This window comes from Maniola hyperantus, chromosome Z (assembly GCF_902806685.2).
Source record: "Maniola hyperantus chromosome Z, iAphHyp1.2, whole genome shotgun sequence".
In the NCBI taxonomy this organism is placed as follows: Eukaryota; Metazoa; Arthropoda; class Insecta; order Lepidoptera; family Nymphalidae; genus Maniola; species Maniola hyperantus.
This window is the reverse complement of record NC_048564.1, coordinates 8,507,978-8,527,352: the sequence shown is the minus strand read 5'-3', so window position 1 is coordinate 8,527,352 and position 19,375 is coordinate 8,507,978. Positions and strand designations below refer to the sequence as shown.

Sequence of the window (19,375 nt, the reverse complement as noted above, 5' to 3'; positions counted from 1 at the left end):
ACTTTCTGCCGCGTACTGTACTTCGCAAACGGGTAACTTCGCGACTCTCCCGGCCGGAAAGAATATTTTAAATAGGCTTAAAATTTGACATGCCAGTTTTACCCATAGAGTTAAAACAGCGCATGAGAAGTCATTTTGCACGGACTATATAGTAGTATATTGTCGATGTCAACTCTTGCAATATTTAGAATATAAAATTGGCATAACTTCCTGCTGGTGTTCATACAGTGCAAGTGACATGAAAGACCTAATGTCTGCAACTTTTATTATTAGTGAACACTTCGTTTTAAGTTTGTTTATATATTTTTTCAAAGGTGATGTTTGAAAATACTTAATTTCACATTTTTCACTAAAGCGAAGCGTGTTTTCTTGAGCGTAAACGTCCGTAGCTAATTCAATTAACTTGTAGCGCGCTGCCACACCCTTACAAATTTAATCATTACAGTAAGTATGTGTGCAAAACTTCAAAAGCTTACAAAATCGATTGAACGTATCGTGAACACTATGTATGCCATTTAGCTCATGTTTCATGGAAGAGAACTCGTGTTGCGTGAATACTATTAACACTTACTCGTTAATAGCTTCAACAAAGTTACTTAATATTAATTAAAAAAGTTTTGCTCTATCTACTAACATGTTTCCTGTGAAATTTGAATATTTTATTTATATTGTTAAGTAGGTGTATATTATATATATAACCTACCATTCGTCTTATTGATATAACAGCTTGGTTACTTATTAAAATATTACAGTTGCTTTTATGCGAAATTCTCATTTAATATTTGCTCTGGATAGTCAGAAATTGCGAAATATTTTTTCTCTTGAATATTTATTTTTCAGCTTAATATTTATACAGAACTACAAGCTTAATGAAACCTAGGGGCCGATTCTCTTGTACGCAATCTCTAAACTAAACTAAATTAACAGGTCTTAATCTAGTGCTATCCTTTTCCGCAAGCAACATTATGAAAAGGAGTTTTTAGGAGAGGAGACATTTTAGTGAAGCTTAGAGATTGTGTACAATAGAATTAGCCACTTTATCATTTTCATTTTCTCATTCGTTTATGACACAAAACTGTGATCTGTTTGTGCGACTTATGTATTTTTTAGCAACACTATTTGGCTCCAGGCAAATCGTCCACCGATCACAGCCAACAGTGGCTATCGCGCACAACGCACAACGTATCACGCAAACGTGGTACGTTTTGGTGGTCGGTGACTGCCATGAGTGGTCAGTTACCGCCACTAGTGGGTGATTGCTACAGTTTGTATAGTTCTTGCATTTCACGAGGGCGAGTGGCTCATGGTTGTGTGTAAGTCGTATCGGTATAAGTGAGGTACAGAAAATGTGTGCGCTTGCTCGCGACTGATTGGTCCGACATGAACGCACACCTACGCAATGTCCGTGTATACGACGTAACCACAAGTAACCACAAGTAAAGTTCACTCGCCTTCGTGAATTTGCAAGAACTGTAACAATTTCCTGCAGTAAGTAGCGAGTGGCTGCCACGCGCTGTCTACACGTGTTTCATACAAAACGTGTTAAAAATCATGGAAACAGCTTGGCGCCAGCCACACGTGGCTGTAGTCGGTAGCCGGTTTGCATGGAACCTAAGTGTTTATGTATCTAATAAAAATTTACACATAATAGTATTGTCTTAAAAATAGAAATAGAAATAATAATAGAGTGCATTATCTCTTCAACGCTTTCCATTTAAAAGTAGTTTGGTCCTTATTTGATTATTATCAATGAATCAAAGTTCAAACTCAATCAAATTTTGTAAACACGTTCTTGAAAAACATATCTGGTATGTGGTTTTCTAGATATAAATCCGAGTCCATATGACTTTTAACTACACGCTTTTACAGAATTCTGGAAAACTACAGACACATATAGATAGACAGATATAAGTATGTTTCTAGTATGTGAAACTGATGGATTAGTGTTCAAAAGAAATCCAAACCACGATTCTATAGAAACCACTGAAGAGCGTGCTAAGATTTAGCCAATGGCATCTGTATTTATCTTCACTACTAAATACCATAAATAAACTCCACGACGCTCTGTGATTGCACGTTTCACTAAAAAACCAGGGAATCTATATTATATAATCGTTCTAAATGAACATTCGAGACTTATACACATACTCAATAAAGAACAAACGTGAGGAAACCTGCATGCCTGAGAGTTCTCCATAATGTTCTCAAAGGTGTGTGAAGCCTGCCAAGCCACGATTGGCCTGCATGGTAGACTATGGCCTAACTATTCTCATACTTAGAGGAAACCCGTGCTTAGTAGTGAGGTGACAATGAGTTGATGATGATGTTGATTAATTATTTTGAACAGGCATGAAAGCAGCTTCTGGTTTTCAAACGGAAACTTTAACCTTGATGCAGACATCATTTGTGTATCAGCTCCTTCCTCATCTGATGGCTACACCGACTAGTCTACAGCCTGCTTATCACTTGAAGGGAGGAAGGCTGTTCTCCGAAGTAGTTATCGGTATACCTACCGTGAGAAGAGATAAAGAAAGTTATTTAATGATAACTCTATCGGTAAGTAACTGTATCCAATAGATTTTATTATATTTTTTTATTACCTTCAATAACCGCAAACACTATAAATAAAATAAATAAAAAATAAAACATATTTCAATACCTAACGACAAACACAGCAACAATTATTAAAAAATATTTTAATTTACTACCGAATATATTATTATGTCTACAATAATATTTTTGGTGCAGCAAATTTGTATTTTCAAATCACTTTTTTCAGTATTTGTATTCGCCCTCAAGTTTTTGCACATTTCAGTATTTCAGTATTACAAAATCAGTTTTCTCGAAACGTAAAATTTAATTTATTTTCACTCGTTTAAATACATGACTTACTAAAATCTTTTTTTTTTAATTTTGTATTTCACAATTTTTTGTGACCTCGTGTATGAAAATATGCTATGCCTGGTTATAAACTTACTGTTTACTGAGCTATTACTAAGTTATTGATCGACAGCAATTTATTCTTACCCTTTAAGGATTTCCATTCTCTATCTTCGAAGATATTCATCAAATATTCACCAAGTTTATATGGGACCACCTCTGAAGTACTATGATCAAACCTCTGAAGCAAAACACAATTTGCGATGGTGTGTGTGTTGATGAAAAATATAAGATACTATTAAATCATACCACTTTGTGTTAGCAGTACATTGACATTGAATACGGAAACGGAATAACGATTTTGTTTTAAATATTACAACAAATATTTATTTCAAACTCCAAATTTATGATAGGGTAAATTTTAGCACAATAATTAAAGACATAATTTTATCTTGATATGACAAGCGCGTTTTGTTTTGTACACCCGGGTGTTTGCAAGACGCTACAGACCAAAAAATATCGTGAACACACGGGTGTGCGCTAAACATTCGATGGGTAAAAGCATCGAGTCTGCTATGCCTATGGACCTATACAACATAAAAAAGCATTCCGAACCAGTGGTAGATGCTGTTGGCGATTGAAAAATAATTGTAAAGTTTAATTGAATATTTTTTATTTATTTATTTAAAAATTAATAATATCCTATTAGTTATACCATTACGAACAACTTATCTCTGTTGGTCAGTGACCACAAAATTTGAAATAAAATGATTAATAGAAATGGCTTTTTTAGGTAATATCAAGACCCATCGCAGTATGTAATACGGATATGTTAATCAATCTTTATAAAACCCTTGGGGAATGTATCATCAGCTACTGCATCTGCGCCTGGGGTGGAGCTTCTAAAACGCATAATCTTGAGGTTGAGCGGGCTCAACGCGCCTTGCTCAAAGTTATTAAATTTTATCCTTTTATCTTTCCAACTACCAGATTATATAAAGAATGCGACGTACTCTCTGTGAGAAAACTTTTTATCTACCAGACTCTGCGTAGATATCATAGTAAAGCGGTGTACTGTCCGCGGTGAGCGGTCCACTCCTGCCAGCGAGTACAAAGAGAGTTGACAGATGCCCTGTGCCCGCAGTCAGAAGTAGTTTAGCGCGTAGACATTACGACTTTCTTGCACCCTTCCTTTACAATCTACTAAAAAAAGGAACATTGAAGGACATGACAAATAGAGACTTAAAAACCTTTGTCAAAACCTGGCTAAAGGAATACAATTATGAGAGTGTCGAGGAATTTTTCTTCTTAAGGGAATAACTTCTCGACTATTCTTGACTTTAGTTTCACGCGCACGCACGTACACACACTGCACACACAAAAACATGCTCTTAGTATACGATATTTAAAATAAAAAAAGTATTAGCAATTAAAAGTACCTACTTAGTTGTTTTTAATTTTTAAGTAGTTGTCAATGTTTAATATAAATAATATTAAGATTATGGGAAGACACTGCCTCCTGAAACACAGTTTACACTACCTCAGGAGGCAGGGCCTTACACTAAAGCTTGTTAAACTACATGTTTGTTAAGATATTAAAGATTTTATTTATTTATTTATTATTTATTTATTTTTTAAAGAAACTTACGAAAACCTAAATCCACGCAGATGAAGTCGTGGGAACAAGTTTATTTTTAATTTTGCACATCTAATCCCGTTAAATGAAATAAAGCTCAAAATCCTTCTAAGCGTGAGCAGTATTATTTTACTAATAACGCTAGTAGGTAACTATAAAAATTGTTTCAAAGGAGTATAAAATTTAAACAAGTTTTAATTAAAACAGTTTGCAAAACCACAAACGTCACTTATAATATTTATTTATTAATAGAGTCTTGGACTGTAGTATTAAAATGATGTGATGTTTTATATAGTGGTAGTTTATGGGGCTAGAATTCATTATTAGCGAGAATAATTTAAAAATAATGATAAATAAGTGATAAGTTAAATTATTTTTTACTTTTTAGTGTTTCAGGTTACTGGAGACATTTTTTTTTGATTTTTTTATTTAATGACGTCACTATTCGTTTTCCGTTGAGCGTGACTTTAATAATTTGATAATGCTAAAAATAAATAAAAGTTATGACTTTTTAAAATTATTCTGTTTAATATTGAATTCTAGTCTAGCCCCATAAACTACCACTATACAAAAAATCACATCATTTTATTACTGCAGTCCCAAACCCTGTTGTAATAAGTAGGTGTTATTTTGTTCATTAGTTTGTGGGAGCATTACTCAAACGCCGATAGATTAATTAAATAATTGGAAATTTCAGGGGTGGTATTCCTATCCTGTAAGTCAATTTATACGGCGTTTCGTGAACAAAACATCCTCTTTTTCAGCGTTGGTCTTTAAAACCACAGATTTTTTATTTTTATAAAAGAATATTAGCCAATGATGACCAATATTCCCCTTTCCCCTCCAACTAAGCGATAAGCTTGTGCTAGGAGTAGGTACGACAATAGTGCAAAGGGTGGGGTTTGAACCGGCGACCTTTCAGTTTTCAGTCCGCTCCTCTAACCGTTGAGCTATTGAGGCACAGATGGATATCCTTTAAACATTAACCTTAACCTCAACAGCCAGAAACCTCAAAGAAATCGATGTACTTATACACCTACAACTACACAATAAGTCCCGCAAATTGCTATTGCGCTGGATTGCCATGTCTCATTAACATCGAAATGACGTCATTTCGACGTCATTTGACGTATATTTAAGTAAAATTATACCATCAGCTCCAAACTTCAGTCTAGTGCTGAAGTCACTAAAATGGCGGCCACGCGCATTAGCAATTTGCGGGACTTATACTTGCCTGTTTACACCTTTATCTAATAATTATTTAACTTTTTAGCACTTAATCAGTGGCTTGACTGTGGCGGACTTGAATAACACACTTATCGTTATTTTTGTCGGCGAAACTGACTTAGAGTATGTCCTCAACATCGCCAGGCAGGTAGAAACAAAGTAAGTGTGCTTCCCTTGTATGTACTCATACTTGATCATATTAAAACAAGAAATGGTAGTAAGCAACTAATGATTTACTTATTTTGGGTGCGTCTGTATTTACCTGCTTCGATAATATTCGTTATTTTTACGGACCCGTACGTCATAACATCAGTACCCTTATTATAAATGCGAACGTGTGTTTGTTTGTTGGTTTGTTAGTTTGTTGGTTTTTCCTTCAATCATGTCGCAACAGTGCAACTGATTGACGAGATTTTTTATTGCATAAAGACCTGGAGAGTGACATAGGCTACTCTTATACGGGAAAATCAAAGAGTTTTCACGAGAAATTAAAAACTTAATTCCACGCGGACAAAGTCGCTGGCATCAGCTAGTAATGCATAAAAGCAACCTTCATAGGATAACTTTGTTGACCGTCTGTCTATACGTGTGTCATGCCTTTTTTCTTAGATAAGTCTTGGGGTATTGTAAACAATAACAATTAAAATCATTCTATAAAATCTATAAATTTAATTTAAATTATGCAGCGAGGCAAGCATTCATTTGTTCATTAATCTATTTGGTTATACGTACTACCTATAGCTAAATAGATACTGGGTAGTGCATAGAAAGGTTCCTACCTAAACCAATAAAAGGCTCTGTCAAAGAAACGATAGAACTTATAATATATTAATTACACTAGTGATCGGAGCAAATACTTGGATACCTACTAGCAAGCAAGATAATAACAAAAAAGTATTCTAAAAATCAAATCTAATCTGCTTTCGTTCCATATCATCTTATTGTCCCCTAGGTTTCCAAAGCATGTGGCTAACGGTCTAGTTGAAGTTATATCTCCATCCGCTTCATACTACCCTAACCTAGAGAGCTTGCCGCTGACTTTGGGTGACTCCTTTAAGAGAGTTAAATGGCGGACCAAGCAAAACCTTGATACAATATACTTAATGGCTTACGCGCAAACGAAGGGGACTTTTTATCTTATGCTAGAAGACGATGTCATCGCAAAAAATAAGTATATGCAGGTAAGAAAATATATAATTATTATTCAGTTTAATAACTTGGAATCACTTTCATTGCTTTCGCATTTGAAATTGGAATCACCCATATTATAAAAATGCAAAAGTGTGTTTGCTTATTTATTGGTTTGTCCTTCAATCATGCCGTAACGGAGTAATGGATTGGCGTGATTTTTTGCAAGAATATAGTAAAAAACCTGGAGAGAGCCAGGCTACTTTTTATTCCGGAAAATTACCTTTAAAAATCATCCTTATTGCTGCGGTATTTTAAAAATCGAAATCCATGCGGACGAAGTAACAGGCATCAAGTAGTCTATTTATATATTTTGTTTTACCATTCGGGAGATGCACTCAACTTTTTACGCACTTGATGCAGAAGGGCATAACGCTTTTGCTTATACAAATATACATATTTTTACTATAAATAATATACCAACCGTGGTACTCCCTTGGATATCATGCCCGTGGGCTAATGCGCAAGATGCTCTTGGCTAAAATAAGCGAAAACCCTTCGGTCACCAAGCGGGACGCATGGATGAATTATTTTTGAAACGATGCGACGTTTTACGAAGTAAAAAAAGCTTTTTTAAAGTAAAAACGTCATTTTTAATGTTAAAACAGATTGAATCTTATTCATGAAAACAAAATATACCTATGTATTAGCCTAAATTATAGGTACTACTAACCTTTCATAGGTCATTAGGGGGCTCCAGTGCTGAATTTCCCTTTCCATCATCAGACTCTTGTCATTGTAGTATTTGAAAACACCAAACACCATGAGTCCAAAATTGGTTGTCTTACCATAAGCCATCAGAGTGTATTTCACCTCAATCGGACAATATTGGACGTAACCAAAATTAGTTTCAATGGGAAGGCAACAACAAAGCAACCTAATAAAAAGCTCTGATTTTGTTTCAGGAAATTAAACACTTCACAGCTGCTACATCTGTTTCAACACCAAACTGGTATTTCTTAGAGTTTTGTCACGTAGGCGGAATAGGGAAACTATTTCGGTCTGCGGATCTCATACATTTTATTACCTACGTTCAGTTGTTTTACAAAAACATGCCGATAGACTGGCTCCTGGAAAGTTTTCTTGCCGATCGTGTTTGTACAATCGACAAGTCCGTTGTAAGTACCACCGTATTTGTTTTTATATTATGCAGATGTAGGGATGTACCTTGATTTTATTTTTATGAGAGTTTTTTGTACTAGGTCCCTAGACCCTAAAGTCTTGGTGTTTATCTTCAGCTCTTCACAATATAGTTAATTATAATTTAAATATTACAAGTTAAACATATTATTTAAAAATTAATTAAGAATATTAACATAAAATATAATTAAATATGCATGGTACATTTCAGAACAACTGTGGAAAAAATAAGCTGCAAATACGCCCGAAGTATAAATCATCATTGTTTCAACACATTGGGGTATATTCTTCCTTGAAAGGAAAAATACAGAAAGTAAAGGTACTTATCTTTTAAAGACATAGTAGCCGTGGTAATATGACGTAAGGTTTTTGATTTTAACTAAATTAGATTCAATTTTGATTCTAAGTATTTTTTATTAGCAAAAGGATATTAATACTTATGAGCCTAATGATAGCTGAACAAGAATGTTACAGCGTCCTTGTCATCATCATCATCATCAACCCATAGATGTCGGACTTGCGTCGCCCGAATCCAGCGGCTCCCTGCAACATCAGTGTCCTTGTAGCTAAATGTTATTATTTTTAAATTTTTCTACAGACAAATTCAATATAGCACATAATCTCCTTGCTAGTACACTGTACTAGAACTAAAGTGGAATTATAGGAATTAAAAACTGCTAAGAAAATGCACTAGTGCGGTAAAAACTTTATTGCAATAATTGTTAGTATGCTTATAGACAAACGGCACTTTGTCAACTGCTACCGGCAGTAGTCGATGAAGTGTCGCTCGCCTGTAAGAACACTAAGTGAATTTTTCGAAAAACTGTATTGAAAAATGTGAAACAGGATACCTTTTTCAGGACCCCCAATTTGGCGCGCTAGCGACTTACTATCCCCATAACAACCCGCCACTTAAACGTATAAACACTGATATAAAGGAACATTCGGACCACACTGTCAAAAGAGCTTATGAAGGCAAAACCTATTTTTGGGGCATTAAACCGAAAGAAGGTGACGTCATAGAGTTTTGGTTTGCAAAACCAACTGCTATTGCGAGGTACTTCAGTTTTTATTTTTATTAGAATGGCTTTAGTTTTTCTAGTGAATTTTTTAGACATGGTAGGAAAGAGTCTAAAGTTAAAACATATTGTCCGTATACCCCTGCCAGACTCTCAAGAAATATTAAAGTTTGAGGGTATCTAGCAGGGGGCTGCCACGATACTGTTTGACAATGCAAGGCATGACTTTATTGACATGATTTCTAATACTATTCCGAAGAAAATATAAAAAATGAGATATGTTGTGGCCGTATGGTAATAATTAAATGCGGCAACGGTGGAAGATGTTTATTGAGAGCCGGCTTATGATCTACTCTTGCTTATGGACTAACAATACCAATAAAGAAATCTGACATACTATTGTTTAAATCTTATTGCTTAACTACCTAACCTACATAATTATTTATTATTATGTTATTTATTATTTATTATTATGTTACAGCTAATATGAACATGCTACGTTTAAACTGACAATTCGTACATATTACAAAAATTAGAGTTTATTATTAAGTTTTAACTTGATTAAAAATATGTAGGAAAGACTGAAAAGCCTTTCCAAGGTAATGATGATAATGATTGAGACGGATTAAGTCAGGATTACAACATATTACATTAACCGAGCCTTCGTGGGCGTACTAACCATATTCTTCCACTACTACGACACATATCACAGACTGCCCTCAACTATACCTACCGTCAATAATAATGAGTCATGACTACAACGTCTCTTATGAGACTAGACAATGCTAGCTAACACTAGCTAAGTCCCTACCTAGCTACCGGCTCCACCATGTCCCCATACTGGTTCCAGATCCACCAGCTAACTTAGCTATTACAACCTATATTAGTTAAATCACCATCAACCACAACAATGACTTTAGTCTAATGCAAATTAGAACAATCCGAGAGGACTTACCAGATAAACAGCTAGTGAACACACACTATACCATCATTCACACAATCACATCACTTTCCACAACCTAGTACTATAACTAAACCTACAGTACGACACACATTGTATCCACCGAGAAGTGCCCTCGGCAAGAGCCACACGAATAATGTGTCGTGACACACTGCGCATCCGCTTTTATATTCTCACAATGACGGTGGGGCGATTACGTAATGTTCAATGAACAATCTTTTTAGAATTATTAAAGACGGTGCTACCGAAAAATATATTAAAACTAAATTGCTAATTTTTTTTTTTTTTAGACCACCTTACACTTACTATCGCGGTTGGTCTTCGGCTTGGCGCTAGGATTCAACAGCCACATCTTTGTCATTGTGGCGAGGCAGTGGACGCATATGGTCACCACGGTCTTGCTTGTGCCAAAAGTGCCGGTCGTTTTTTCCGTCATGCTTCCTTGAACGGAGTCATACGTAGGTCTCTTGTCACGGCTAATGTGCCTGCAGTATTGGAACCAAATGGTTTGGCACGTAGCGATGGCAAGAGACCAGACGGTATGACTCTTGTCCCGTGGAAGCAAGGTAGGTCGCTTGTGTGGGATGCCACGTGTGTGGATACACTGGCGCTGTCACACGTACAGGCGACCTCCGTGGCGGCGGGAGCGGCGGCTACTAAGGCAGAAAGGGCCAAGAGGCGCAAATATGAGAATATAGAAAATAGTTTCATATTTGTGCCTTTTGGGGTGGAGACCATGGGTTCGTGGGGCGAGGATGCTAGATCCTTTTTTAAGGACCTTTCATCCCGTCTCGCGGAATCCACGGGGGACCGGAGGGCTGACAGTTACCTCGGTCAGCATATTAGTCTGGCCATTCAACGAGGTAACGCTGCCAGCGTTCTGGGCACCCTGCCTCGATGCGGTGGTTTAGATGATATTTTCGATTTGTACTTTTTAAGTTCTAGAATAAGTTTGGTATTTTTGTTTTTTGTATTTTCATTTGCATTAAAAACTATGATGAATTACTAAATTAATAATTAATCTAATTAAATATATTTTTGTTTTTTTACATAGGAAAATATTAATAAGACGGACAATTATTCTATTAAATAAACGTAAATCTTCGACTTTATTATTTGATGAAAGATTTTATACGTCTTTGTTACCTATTATCTGCCAAAGCCATCATGATCCAATCTTCATAGTCGCTGATCGTTCCTCCATGTGTTGGGGACAGTGCGCAGAGAAACTTTTAGCTTTTATAAAATAACGAAAGTCGCCCTCACAGGTTCTTTCTCTGTTACTTCTAGTTATATATTTCGAAGTGGAAACGTTGAGCATGTATCCGATAAGTTCTACAATACTGTGGTTGAAGTACTGCCGGTAAACGCAAGCAGGCATTTTATTTTTGTGGACGATTTTGACGAATTCGGCTTAGCTGAAGGTGATCTGAAGCGCAGTTTCGGACCGCTGTTGGCCATTCGTATACGAGTCAACAAAGATAGCTACTATTGGACTGTCTTAAGTGAGGTTAGACCAACCACCGAATTATTACTTTAATATATTCATCATCATCATCATCAACCAATAGACGTCCACTGCTGGACATAGGTCTCTTGTAGGGACTTCCACACGCCACGGTCTTGCGCCGCCTGGATCCAGCGGCTTCCTGCGACTCGTCTGATGTCGTCCGTCCACCTAGTGCGGGGGGTCTTCCAACACTGCACACACTTTAATATATTATTATAGCATAATATTTTAACTAGATGATGCCCGTGACTTTGTCCGCGTGCATTTATCATAAAATCCCGTGGGAACTTTTTGTTTTTTCGGACTGTAAAAAGTAGTCTATAAGTAATATGTCCGTATGCTGGATTTAGCTACCGCTGTACCAAGTAAATGACCAACTTCGTCCACATAAATTTTGTTTTTTGCTCTGTTAGCGAGAATAAACAGCTATGTTTTTATCATGTCGTTGTCATGTTACCTAAGAAATGATATACCTAATAAACATGATTGTGCACCGAGACGTTAAAAAGAAGAGCAAAGCAAGAAAAGCAAGCCATATCAGCAATAAAAGGTCTCCAACAAAAAGCGGACTCACAATATTAGTAGAAAATTGCTTTCTTCAAATAATCCCGCGGGAGCACATAGATTTTTCGGGATAAAAAGTACTTTTGTTCTGCCCCGGAATGCAAGTTATCTCTCTTCCAAATTTCGTCAAAATCAGTTGAATGGTTAGGCCATGGAAAGCTAGCAGACAGATATACACACTTGCAAATTTTATAATATTAGTAGAAAGTTAGTTATATTAGTAGTCGAAAGTATGGATCGAATCTTTGAAAAGGTAAGCTGCTGAGTTTTCTGCTGGTTCTTTACGGTAGGAAAGGCATTCCGAACCAGTGCATTTGACGTTTCAAAAGTTGTAAAAAATCTTTCTACTTCTGGCTTGAACACTGGGATTCTGATATAAGTATACCCAGTCCCCATCTTTTTCAATTTCTGTATGCTTTAATATAATATTAAATATTATTTTATTTTATTTTCAGATTGGGTTGCAGACGTTTGATAAGGCAAAGAAGAGTTGACGGTCGCAGAAAATACCTTGGGTCCTATTTACAAAAAAATCTACGTATCAGCCACTGCACAAACCTTTTAAAAAGGTTGTAGTCAAAGGAGGTTGAACATTCCATCTAAATCTACGTGTATTATAAGTCACTTGTATATGTAAATGTAGGTAGATATTAATTGGTGGTTTAATAAGAGAAAATATTATAAATATTTACAAATTACAGAAAACCGATAGGTTTTCTTGGTTCGGAAGATTTGGAGAACCAATAAAGAACATTAAGCAATAGATGAAATACATTAGCGGCGTGTTTAATGGATGAAAATAATAATTTTATTTAATTAAAAATTAAAAAATTACAATTAATTTTATATCATGATTATAATTAACTGTTCTAGTGTTCTCTCCGAAGTTAGGAAGAGAATTGGCAATCTACTTAATTTTACTTTACGAAATATCGATCGCGACTTCAATAGCTGTTTGGTTGCATTGATGGCGCTGTGCAACATAATATTCTTCAAAATCCATTGGGCTGCGATACGTACTTGACGTGTTACATATTATTATGTATTTTTGTGCTATTATGTATATAAATGCACAAGAGTAGCTCTATAAATGTGACCCAAGTGTTTAGGTAAATAGGTAGAGGTTGTAATTTATCTACTTTGTAAAATCTTTGTAAAATATACTAAGATCACTGGTTTCAGCGTATATTTTTATTTGATTATTGTTAATAAAAAAACATTTCTTGTATAATATTCTTGTTGAGATGAGTAAATAAAGCTACCTATAAACTATAAAGGTCTGAACGAATATAAAAGATAACATATTTTTAATTTGATATAATAAAAATTACTGACAATAAATTATTTTATTCGACCTTTTTGAATTTGTAAAGAGAGTAGAATAGAATAGAATGTTTTTTTTATTCATGTAAACTTTTTAAAAGTGCTTATGAATAGTCAGGTTTAATTTACCACTTAGTAAGAGTGTGGCAACCCCCTGCCAGACGCCCTTTAATTTTAAAAGTTGAAGGCTATCTGGCATGGGTTTTCCACGATTCCAAGTGTCTGGCAATGCATGACTATAATACTATTCTAAATAAAAAAAATAGATTTTATACTTTGACGTAAGATTTTTTAAACCCATATTAATTGTTATCTCCCAAAGCCACCATGATCCAAACTTCATGATCGCTGATCGTTCCTCACTGTGTAGTGTGTTTGGGACAATACGAACAGAAACTTTCAGCTTTTATAAAATAATTCGATCATTCTTCAGAATTGAAATCAAATGATTTCTTTAGTTCAGTAAGGCAATGTACAAAATTGAATAAACTATTCACAGCTTTGTAAATATACATCTGATTCAAAAAAATGTATGTTTTAAACAAATAAATTTAATGTCATTAGAAGTAAAGAATATTATCAATAATAATAATTTATTAGATAACAGTAAAAGAGAGAAGAAAGGAAGTTCTTTCAATGTAGGGATACATTTTTAAATCATGTTAAACGAATAAGTTGTAATGTATATAGCATTATCAGGTCATGGAGGTAGAATTTAAATAATAAAAATTAAATGAAAAATAACAATAATCGTTCTAAAATGTGTCAATAGTGGGAACATAAAATGTGTATGAATAGAATATGGGTAGATAACATTAAATTAGCTTGGATTGAAATTAATTCTAGTTAAATAAAATAATGTTTATTCAAAATAGTAATTAAACTAATAGTTAACTAAAATATAAATGAGTAGGTATGTCTAAAGTCATAAAAAGCTAAATAATATTCATTTATTTAGTTAGTTGTAATGATAATTTTAGTTTATTTAATTGCAGTGAATATAATATATTATAATCAATGAACTAAAGTGCATTCGCTTAAAATACTCATTCCACCGCTGTATAATATATTATTATGCTATAATGTTTAAGATTTGTGTTAAAGATGGACAGTTTCATGTTCCTACATAATCTAGTCCCAATTTCATAGTACCTAAGTGTTATAATAATTATTAAGTATATAAATTTTTTACATTCAATAAGTTTAAATTGTAAATTAAAATTATTTATAAGAAATCATATTTTTTAACTATCGTTAAACTTTTAAAATGTACTTGCATTTACTAAATTATGTAGAATTTAGCATAGTAACTACTTTTATTAATAAAAATATTCATACAAATATTATTATTATAAACAATAATCTTTGTGTGCGCAGATGGTTATATTTTGAACCTAATTAAAAATATTACAGATGTTGAAAGCTCTTTTATACAATATATATCCCTTATAATTTATATTCAGAAAATAATAAACTTTGCACACAAGCATATACACGTTAAAAATTAAAGAAAGTAATTGTAACTATTGCAAATATTTATTACATAGGTACTAGGTACCTATATTTATTATTAATTATTAAGAATTATTTAAAGACAATTCTATGACGTACCTGCATAGCTTTAAAATTTTCAAAGTAAAGCAAAAAGAAATGCCATTAAAATACTGTACATAATGCCATTAAATACAGCTATACAAAAAAATTACATTTTAATGGTGTTTTCAAATAGAGCTTACGTCAGTGCAGCCCTCTGTTGACCTCATCTGGATTTCTCACATGCACTCACATGCGTGCAATGCGATTGAATTTTACTGCTGAGATTTTAACAATCCTTCAAAAGTAAATTCATTAAGTTCAAAATTAATATTATTATTAAAAAATAATTTTTAGAAAATAATTGCTTAGGCCCAATTTCATCAACGATGCTGTTATCCGAGAATAACAATGGCAACAATAAAATTAACCACTACATTTACTCTTGGATAACTTATTATACGTTTCACCAATCCTGGATAAGCCGTTCTTTGAAATATGTTTGAATATATATATATAGTATTTTTTAGTTGTTTATGGCAGGTTTAAAAAAGTAAATGTCAAAAACTGAGATTTTACGTCAGTTTGAAATTTGAATACGTATCTATCAGTATCAATTGTCATTGATTGCCTCGTTACTTGTCTACAATTACCATAGGTACAAAGTATAAGTCCCGCAAATTGCTAATGCGCGTGGCCGCCATTTAAGTGACGTCAGAACTAGACTGAAATTTCGAGCTGATGGTATATTTTTATTTCGGCTGACGTCAAAATTACGTCATTTTGATGTTAATGAGACATGGTTCCAGCGCAATAGCAATTTACGAGACTCATACCATGAAGACGACGTCAATTTGAATTTACCCAAGGCAAGTATAAGCCCGATATAACTTCAAAATTGGCAGTATAGGACTTTTCTCGTTTATATTAGGTTAAATATTTAGTTATCTGAGAGTATCTTGCGACTTTATCCTGGGTATATCCATGTTGGTGAAATTGGCCCTTAGAGCTTGGACTGGCTGAGAAAACTCAAGCTAGTCCTAAGGGCTCTTTCACATTTCTTGACGTCACATCGTTAAATTCTACGACAACGCATCGGGGGAATTTGCATGGGAGTCACTCTGAGGTGCGGCGTTTTTCTTGCGATGCGACGTCGCACCGCAAGTATTGTGGATGGGCCCTAAAATTCTACAGGGATGTATGTGATGGATAAATCATACGAGTGTGGTAGCTACCGAATTAGTACTAAGTAATATTCCATTATTTAATTTTAGCTAGGTACTTTTACAAAATTAAAAGGTGAAATTCCTGCATCTGTCTGTTTTGATATTATATTAATATGCCCCAAATAAACTTATCTAAAATGTACATATTATATCATAAATGAAAGTATCTTCTATAAAATGCTAAGTGGTATCATATTTAATTATTATTTTAAATAAAGTCTACAAAATTGATAAAACTTCAACTTAAACTTTGAAGGTGTTACAAAAACACATTTCGCAAAGCTTAATCCAGACGTTTCAGTTAATCTGTCCGCCATATTATAAAAAATTAAGTACAAAAAAACTTTTTTATTCCCAAAGATAACAAATGACTCCTAGATGCTATTTTAATTAGTTATCCTATTTTGTAAATGGCTGTAAAGAAATCGTACCTAGTACCTATACCAAAATAGAATAAATAAAATCAAAAAATGTCTTTACTCTTAATTAATAATTATTCTGTGGCGGTCAGTTCAACATAAACAAATCAAATCAAATCAAAAAAAATTTTCAATTTAACTTTTACAAGTACTTTTGCATCGTCAATTAATGCAACTGCCACTGGTTCGGAATGCCTTTCCAACCGAGAATAACCAGCAAGAAACTTGGCGGTTGCTCTTTTCAAACCTTACAATAATAATATAACAGTGCTCCATAGCGACGTTTTCAACTGCGATATTTACGTAAGGCAAATTATCAGTTATAATAATTATGCAATATGTGTTGTGATTGTAAATAAATGAAGTACATATTGTAAATCTTTTAACAATGGTTGAAATTAAGGCGATTCACTTAGCGACGGCTGTAAAATCTCAAAATTTGTTAAAAAAGTGTTTAACGTTATATTTAATAATAAGATATATTTTTTTTGTTTAAAACTATTAGCTTTTAAAATCTTGTGTTCTTTAGATACCTGGATCAAACTCCTTGCGCATTATATTGTGATTATAATATAGGTATAATAGCGGATTCGACGACAGAATATCGTGCCAAATTCACGCTCAAAATGCAGTGATTTAAGAAAATTAATGAGCCCTCTCCCCAGCGGTTTCCATACATTCATACCTATGTAGTTTGGTTTCCATTTTAATATGATATTGGGCCGATGAAACTCAACGAAATTTTGCAGACAAGCTATGAATGAGTTAGCATCATTTATACTTACGAGTAATATTGTATATAATGTATATCGCTTAAATACAATTGATGTGTAACATAACTACATTGGTGTCTATTTATTTATACTTTGTTAGTGGAATAATATTATTATGAATTAATAATATTAAGATCTTGCGGAATACCATTCAAGTACCTTGTCTGACTTTTAAAGATAGATAGATATGGTATCTAGACCATTAAAACATTATTTATAACATAATTTAAAGTAGGTAAGAAAATTATTTGTTACATTATATAAACGTCTTATGATAAATGGATATAATGTATAGGTATTACGATTATTATCGTTGTTTTGAGGATTCCGTATCTATCTCAGAAGGAATAAAGCAACTCTTATACTAGGAACACTGTCTGTCTAGACTTTTTTTCACAGAAACACGAACAAAATATCAAGTTGAAATAAAAATATTATAAAAACTTAATCGGACGGATCCTTGGAGTTGTAAAAAACTTTATCTTCTATGTCAACGCAATAGAAAAATAGGGCCATTTATTCCGTAGGATAACTTTGACATTCGCAAAATGGTACTTCCCGTTGACCTAGAATCATGAAATTTGGCAAGAAGGGTTTTACAGCATAAATAAAGGGAAATTCCGGAAATAGTTAATTTGTAGTTGTGATATTATACATATTATTATGTAATATATTATAAAAAATTGCGATTCCAAATTTACATTAATTGCAGTCAGACATAATTTAAGTAACAAAATAATTGGGAACCTTCCATGATACGGAACCCTCGGTGCACAAGTCCAACTTGCACTTAGCTGGTTTTTTCTTTGTTTTTGATCTTTAGACCCTAATCAATGTAATTTTGATAGGTTAAGAGTATTGGTATCCTGGCTATGTATATTTTGTAGTGATGGATGTCGATTGGCCTAATAATTTATACCTATTTGTTTATCACGTTGACGTAAGAATAAAGCTGAGGACATACAAACAAGTACATACCTACGCGTACATTTTTGTTTTGTTCAAATTTTTAACTAAATAAAGCCTGAGACGCCAAACCCTGCCTATTAAATGTCGCATTAGGATCATTGCAGCAAAATTAATGTTACTTTTTATATTCGGCTAGCTTAGGTGTCGGTCCCACAGTCAAAGTAAGCACTTATGTTATCGATACACTTTCCTATTCGCGTTGACATTTTTTTTTTGTAAAAAGGGTTACGCATTTATTACGAACCTTCCCCGCGTACATTCGCGTCCTATGGTATACCTGCGTCTCCAAAATTGAAAATTGATTGATCGTTCCGCGCACGACTCGTTATGTTCGTAGCGTGAGCAACCAAGTCACGGTTTGTGCGTGCTATAGGTACGTACGTTCAGACTATGAAGTAGTCAAAAGTCAAAAGTCAAATGATTTATTCAAAATAGGTAATAAATTACTCTTATTGATGGTCTGGTATGGTGTTAGATTTGTAAGATATAGTGGTGATAATTATTACGCAAATTTAAAACTAAAGCTACGAGGGTTCCAAACGCGCCCAGTTCTGAGAAGAGCCCACAACAAACTCAGCCGGGTATTCTTTTTATTATCACCACTTTACAAAATTATCGTCGGAAGTCGGAAATATTAATTAAACTCGAACTCAACAATGAAATAGTGGGATCGATGCCATAAGTTTCAAATTAACAATTAATTAACACTTTTATTTTTAAAAGTCACAATAGGTACTATGCTCATAAAATGTTGTGTATTTATATTTACATAAATATATGATTATTGATTATTGATTATTACTTATATTAAATTATTGATGTTTGTTTCACTATTGTGTTATTTTATGTCATTGTAGATCGATGTATGTCACTCGGTGTTGAGTAATAAATAAACAATTTTAATTTAACTTATTCATTTGACCTGTGTATGCACTACTCGGCTGGGCAGCGTTCAGGAAGCTTCGAGATGTCTTCTTGACCAAAATTTGAACTTCAAACAGTGCGTA

The 19,375-nt window shown here is 33.8% G+C and overlaps 1 protein-coding gene across 3 annotated transcripts in view; it reads left to right on the top strand.

The window, feature by feature from the left end:
* LOC117995531 (alpha-1,3-mannosyl-glycoprotein 4-beta-N-acetylglucosaminyltransferase A-like) overlaps positions 1-19,234 on the top strand; it is a 34,754-nt gene extending 15,520 nt beyond the window's left edge. For 2 of the 3 annotated variants that reach the window (XM_034983533.2, XM_069508747.1), the window contains exons 5-12: positions 2,348-2,556; positions 5,790-5,902; positions 6,696-6,924; positions 7,837-8,049; positions 8,283-8,390; positions 8,932-9,128; positions 11,342-11,561; positions 12,581-19,234. In XM_034983533.2, the coding sequence (XP_034839424.1) occupies positions 2,348-2,556; positions 5,790-5,902; positions 6,696-6,924; positions 7,837-8,049; positions 8,283-8,390; positions 8,932-9,128; positions 11,342-11,561; positions 12,581-12,619 (1,328 nt within the window). In that variant the 3' untranslated portion in view covers positions 12,620-19,234. Of the gene's footprint in view, positions 1-2,347; positions 2,557-5,789; positions 5,903-6,695; positions 6,925-7,836; positions 8,050-8,282; positions 8,391-8,931; positions 9,129-10,341; positions 10,699-11,341; positions 11,562-12,580 lie in introns of those variants that run through there. The other variant, XM_069508748.1, reaches the window with a different exon arrangement.
* The last annotated feature ends 141 nt before the right edge of the window (positions 19,235-19,375 follow it).